The sequence below is a fragment of the Drosophila subobscura genome, chromosome U, assembly GCF_008121235.1.
Source record: "Drosophila subobscura isolate 14011-0131.10 chromosome U, UCBerk_Dsub_1.0, whole genome shotgun sequence".
NCBI classification, from domain to species: domain Eukaryota; kingdom Metazoa; phylum Arthropoda; class Insecta; order Diptera; family Drosophilidae; genus Drosophila; species Drosophila subobscura.
Window position 1 is genome coordinate 4941923 of NC_048534.1, and position 6975 is coordinate 4948897.

The 6975-nt window shown below is 38.3% G+C and overlaps 1 protein-coding gene across 1 annotated transcript; it reads right to left on the reverse strand.

Annotated features, from left to right (window-relative positions):
- Nucleotides 1-4198: 4198 nt before the first annotated feature.
- LOC117901866 (short neuropeptide F) lies at nt 4199-6137 on the reverse strand. The gene is made up of 4 exons (XM_034812821.1): nt 5997-6137; nt 5474-5931; nt 5194-5415; nt 4199-5133 (listed from the first exon to the last, which is right to left on the reverse strand). The coding sequence occupies exons 1-4, from the start codon at nt 6112-6114 to the stop codon at nt 5101-5103; spliced, it is 831 nt and encodes a 276-aa protein (XP_034668712.1). The 5' UTR covers nt 6115-6137; the 3' UTR covers nt 4199-5100.
- Nucleotides 6138-6975: the final 838 nt, after the last annotated feature.

Here is a 6975-nt window from a genome sequence, read left to right on the forward strand (position 1 = left end):
TGATGATTTTTTAGTTCTATCTCTTAATAAATAATAATAATGAATGAAAATTTGGAAATTTTAGAAAAAAAATGTTTTTTGGACGTTTAATGTATTTGGTATCAAACTCTCCCTTCTCAGCCACACGAAAGCTAGCTGTAGTCTTAAACCGCCAGCGGTAATGCATCTCCCTCTCTCTCACAAAAAAAGATCGCTCTTCTTTTGCACTAGTATGGAGATGTGCAAAAGGAGAGCATGAAATAAGCCGGCTGCGCAGCTACAGCAACTCTACACGAGTTCCAGACCTTCCATTTCCCGGTTCGGTTTCGCACGCGTTAAAGTCAGCTCCGCGATTATTTCCGGTTTCGGGTCGAAAAATGAGGGAAAATTGTGAAAATCAAATCAAAATAAGATGAAACGTAAAATGCAGTGAAAAAAGTGTATAATATAGCGAAGTCGCTACATAAAAGCGGCAAATATGGCAAATCAGAGGAAAAATGTGAAAGAGCAGTACAAAAAGTGTTTGCTCTAATAAAAGGGCGAAGCAGCGGCATAAAATGGCAGATCTTGGTTAGAAATATGCAAAATGTGGGAAAGTGTGGGGTCCGTGGGGTCGCCCACAATTTTTTCGTTCAGCCACGAGATCTTGCGTTGCATTTTTCTGTGCAAAAGGCAAATGCAGAAAGTCTACAAATCTATTGCGGAGAGTAGGCGGCGAGAAGAAGATGATCAAGAAGGCCTACGTGAACTCGTCGGATATCTCCATACATATGTACATACATATGTCCAAGATGTCTCCAAATATAGTGAGGGGACTTGATGTCGCTCTCACTCCCTCTCTCGTGTGCAGTGGCAGCGATGGCAGATCAAATGGTAAATTAAAGGAAAAAAGTGAAAGTGTAATGAAAAAGTGTTTAATCGAATGAAGCAAAAATGTCAGATCAAATGGCAAATAAAGTGTTTTATCTAATGCTGGGGCAAAAACGGAAGAAAAGCACGCTAGGTTACGTTATGTCCGTGGTGTCGCCCATAAAGAAACTATATATGTATATATGTAGTTGCTTCATGGTGTCGCCCAGAATTGTATCGTTCAGCCACGGGATCTTGAGTTGCATGTGTGTAAGCGCGTGCAAAAGTCAATTGCAGAAAGTCTACAAATCTATTGCGGAGAGTTGTCCAACGTAACTTCGGCGGATGTCACCCCGTGTCTTCAAATATATTGAGGGGAGATGATGTCGCTCTCTCTCTCTCACGTTTGGTTTAGTGTCTGCACTTGAACTCTAATAAAACTTTTACGGCGCTCTCATTCCACGTTGTCTCCACATATGGGGAGATGATGTCGCTCTCTACACCTCCCTAGTTACATGTGTGCCCATTGCGCGCTAGTAAAATTTGCGTGTATTGTGAGATGTTGCAGATCCGATCTGAAAGGGGTGAACCAGCGGAAGAAAATGGCAGCAAAAATGGGAGAACACATGCAAATAAAAAGATAAATGTGTAAGTGCTGTGTAAAAATTGTGAAATCTATGGCGGAGGTGAAAATGGCTAAAGAAATTTTCGCTGGATTGAAGGATGAGAAGTGAAAGTGAAACCGCTTGAGATCGTCGTCCGTTCCCGAAATCGCGCTCTTATATTTTTGTTAATCGTAACGCGAAATCGTCTCTAACCTTCGAGTAAAAAAACATCAAAATAACTGTAAAACCTCCGGAGGAGAAGGCTACATAACTAAGAGCGCGGCGTTTAATCTCTTGTGTTGCCATAGTAACAATTATATATATGTGAATGAAAAAGAAGAAAATGAAAAATGAATGCAATCAAGGTGAGTGAGAGTCTCTTTTAAATAATAAACTCCTTGAAGGCATTGTCTTTTGAAAGAATTTCTCTTAAATTTTGTTTTATTTACTAAGCAAGATAGCGCCGGCCCTTCTTCTTCAGTGTCATGTGTCGTCTTATCCTCTGGAAAACCGAAAAACTTTTACTTTAGTTTTTGTCTTTTCTCATTTATAGAAGGGGAGAAAGTGCAGGGGAGGCATGCGTCTCAGACAGAAAAGGAAGCAGTTGTTAACATTGTTTGCTGTTGTTGTTGCTCTTTCATTTGCATATTCACATGTGGCGAATGGCGCTTGCAGGTGGCAGGCGGCAGCAAACAGAGCGATTCCGAAGGCGTTTGCAAGCGTTTTTAATCGCAAAATGTTTCTGTCGCTGCCTGAAGTTTGTTTTTTTGGATCTCCTTCAAGAGCGGGTATAATGACAATATGTATATATGTATGTACAATGTATATCGCAACAGCAAAAAAATATGTTTGCGATTGAATTATAAAGTAATTTCCTTCCATCCGGATGCATCCGTCCGTAGTCAATATAGGTTTATTTAATCTAATTTATTATCTCTTAAAGATAGATATAAACGGTGCACCTTTAAGGGTATCTGAACGAACGGCACTAAAAGTATTCTCGCTTTCTGCTTAAGCGTGTGTGAGTGACACATTTGTACCGCTTTCCGTGTGTCCTGGAAAACTTTGGTGTGTTTGCAGAGCGCTTTTAGGCTGTCTGTGTATGTGTAATTGCATATTATTTGCATAAATATTTACCAAGTACTAAGTAATGTAATGCTGTATCTCACACACATATAAACCGTTATATGTACATATGTGTGTGTACCGTATGTGCAACAGAAATAACATTTAGATAGAACATTTAAGAACAGGTTGCCATAAAACTTTTGACATTAGCAAAACAATGCCAGCGTGAAGAGTCAAACTTTCAAGAGTTAAATGTGAAACTTCTGAAACATCCATTGCCTGTTGGGCAAAGTAATCTTTGGCTATTAGGATTTTCTGTGGTTTTCACAGCATTCAATTTATTCAAAAATGTTCAGTCAAATATGTTTTTTAATTTTTTAAATTTTGTTGCGCTCCCAAATTATAGTTGAAACTTTTGTAAATGCAATTTTCATTTAGGGATATTTTAGAGCGAAGTAAAGTTAATTTACACCTAATTTACTCTTCAACTATTAAAACTTTCAAAGCTTACCAATTTCATGCGAAAAGTTTTCATGAATAAAGCGCGGGTTGCAGTGCATCTCTGTCCAACTTTATCCTGCTGCAACATCAAGCGCCACAGAATGACCCAATAAAAGTGCCAACAATTATCAACTTGGATTCCCACGGCAACAGACAACAGGCGAAGAGTATCCTCTGCAACTCGATTAAGGCCACAAATGTGAAAGAGTTAAGCCAGCTACCAAACAGGACACAACAGTGTTGAACACTGAAGAAAATGGCAGAAGCAACAACATTCCGGCAACAATAATGGGAAAAGACTAACAAAAACAGACATTTACAGGTGCTTTCCACCTGTGGTGCGACATCTAACGAGAACCCTTAACACCATTACCCCAATCCGCTTTTACATTTTGATGTTTGTTTTTCGTAATTAACTTTTCAACTCCAAATGTGGTTTAGAAATTTCTCTCTCCGCTCTGCCTCTGTAAATGGAGCGCGTTTTATATTTTTGTGTATTGCATTTGACATTGGAAATTCGACACGAAAATGCACTCAATTACGGTGGGGTTTCCTGTATTAGGTTATGGTTTGGGGAAGGTACATTTTGTGACATTTTTGAATATTAGGAGAATTTGTTTGGTGATTCGGGACACGTATTTTCGAGGCACAAAAGAGTAGAACCAGCCGTGCAAGCCCATTCCTTCCGATGCAAAAAACCATCCAAATTAAAAAACTTCAAATTTGTGACTCCTTCAGAGTTTCACCATAGGTATTTTAGGTATTTATTATATATGTATATATATAGCATATAGATCGAGTAAAATATGCACGAGTTCATTTTGTGTGTGTGTGTGTGTCACTTGTGAGTGTGTTTTACATTTATTTACATTCATATGATATATAGGGTATATATATTTACGTATATATACTGATATACTCCGATCTCTGGGCTCTCTGTCCTGTCTGTAGGGAATAGTGTTTCAAAATGTTTTTTTTTTTAGTTTTGGTTGCTAAACAATAATTTCAATGATGGTGTAAATTAAATATACAAAAGTGTGTCGGAAACAACATTCAATTGTATTTTGTAATTGGATTTTTTGTGTATATCTATATAGTCGTATAATATAATAGTTGTTATACATATACATACATATGTATATACACATATGAAGTGTATACATACATATATAGTAAATAGAATTATTTTATTTTGTTTTTTAGCACACAGAATGTAACAATTGTCGCAGTAATACATATTTCCTTTCCTTTCTTCCGCGGGGGCCTTTCATGTTTTTTAAACATGGTATATCTTTTCATATGTGTAATTTTTATTTAATCGAAAATTTGTTTGCTGACAAATTAAATATTTAAATATTTTTATCGATTTTTTGATTTTTCTTTTTGTTTTTATAACAAATTTGCGCTAAGTTTTAGGGAGGTTTTAAGTTTCTTGATATTTTTTATATACATTTGAGGCTAGACAATGTTTGGGGATTCATTTCTTTTTTGAATTGAGCATAACGGGAATTTAAAGAGGTTTCCAGAAAAAAATATGTAAAACAATCATGCAAAATATTTTCCTACAACAGATTTTAACCAAACAGATTGTGCCAAATAAACCCACCCAAAATGACATATATTTTTAAAGTTTTTTAACGTTAATAATCTTTTAGATACTTTTTCTGTTTTACCTGCGCGACGCCATTTTGTTAAAGTTTTATGGACAAATATACATATGTATATGTCTATGTAAATACATATGTACATATATATTGATGTACGTTTTTCTTTTTGCTGCTCAAAAACGAAATGTTAGACATTAATAGGTTAATCATATGTTGTATATGTATATGTATGTATCTATAGAAGATATATATTTTTTTAAATTATATTTATAAACTTGTATTTCTCAGCCATTGCCTCTGCTTCTACCTTCTCCATGCACTCCACTCTCTAGACATCTCTTTTTAAAAAATATCTCAAAAACTTTTTTTTTTTTTTGGCTTTGGGATATTTTGACCGTTTTTTCTAGCTTCCATTTTCCCATCATTTGATGTCATCGCCTTTGTCCTTTGGAGTTCCTTTCGCCTTGGCCATAAATATCTGCAGTAAAAATTTAATTTTTGGGAGCAATTGAAGAGGTTTCAATCTGAAAGAAAAATGCGATTTAATTGGTCATATAATGGGGTTTCTTTAAGGCTTTTCCTACCTTTTGTTCGGTAGCTGGGGCCTTGCCAGTGCTACGACCCCAACGCAAACGCATTGGCTTGCGTGCCTCACGCTGGAATTCCGACGTATCTTCATCCAGTTGCGCCTCGGTGTCGTCCCCATCGTTGGCATAGTTTGCAACATGTCCGGGGGCTGCCTCATACTGCTGGAGGGCCAACAGCATGCGACGCATTTTCTCAGAGTTCCACAGAGAGTTGTAGAGCTGCAACAGAAAGCGATTAGTGTACCTGAAATCTCCACACATTACTGTATTTTTTTACCTGATCATTATCCCCATTGGTTGCCTCAAACTGTGGCACACTGCGACCCCAACGAAGACGCTGCGGCTTGCGCACCACACGCTCATAAAGGCCATCATAGTCGGCACTCAGGTCGTCGGCTGTGTCTGCCAGTTGCTGTTGCTGCTGCTGGTTGTTGAAGGTTAACTCGCGTTCCAAAATATCATCGTAGGCTGTGCGTCGCATCTGAGGCAGAGTGGGATCGCGGCGTCCGAAGCGCAGACGTAAGGAAGGCGATCGAATGGGCTTCTGGTTGACGTCGCCAAACCAACGCTTCTCCATGATATTGTTGAGCATATCGGGGTCGCTGCGACCAAAGCGGAGACGCAGCGAGGGCGAGCGCTGAGCCTTGCGCTCCACTTGGTGATTGGGAAAGACCACGGGTCCGGCATACTCCCGCTGGAGGAGATTATCATAGAGATTGCTGATGGGTCCACCGCCTAAAGGAATCAGGGAGCATTTAGTAGATGATGAGAGGGAATAATTGCGGGGGTTAGAGACTCGCCTTGAACGACTGGTGAGAGCTCCGCATTGGTGGGTTGGTGCATCATCAGGAGATTCACCACACAAAATACGAGGGTCAAGGCACAGCCCTGACCTAATTGGGGATTGAAGTGGAACATTACGGACCTTTTGATCAGAGGAACTGAAATTTAAAAGAAATAAGATAGGGAAATAGTTTTAAATAATGAGTAGGGAAAATGTACATTTTCTAGGGTTTATTTTGAGCGTTTATTTTGGTTAAATAATAATTGAAAAAAGTATTCCCCATTTTTAACTTCAAATTAATTTTAAAATATACTTAAATCCTTGTACTCGTTCCTATTAAATTGAATGTAATTTCCACACATTAAATACAAATTTCCTGCAAATTCCAAGTAATTTTCCGAAAACAATTTTCTCATTACATTCGATTTGTGAGTTGTTGTTGGCACTAAATATTTGTTGTTACCTTTTTTGGGTCACAAACGATGCATGACTGCACCCGAATGCTGCATGCAACTCCCCCCGAAATTTTCCATAATATTGGTTGCAAATACAAAGCGAAGGCTTAGACAGCTGCGGCTGTGCAACCATTAGTGGGAGCAGCAGTAGTACCTAGCAATTTATTTATTGGAATTTTATATTTTATGAGATGCGAAGGGGAGGCCGTGTAAATGATGTCATGGCCTAATGGTTTTTAGCCATTATTAAAAATTGAATGGCATGTGGGTGAAATATAATCCATGTATAAAATAAAATGACTTGCATTTAGACAAAGGAAGGGCTAGACAGAAGGCAGAATGGGAGGGCTTGTGTGGTGGAGTCATGAATACAAAGTGAATGGTAAGTCAAATGCAACAAGAAAGGGAAGAATAGCGACAAGTGTCTAGACAATAAGGTACTCCTTAAGCCTTAAAAAGGAGTATGTGAAGGCAGAGCAGGGAGGGTTCCTCTGATGGCTCCCATTATTCTTCGGTGTAAATTAAAGCTGATTAAAGAAT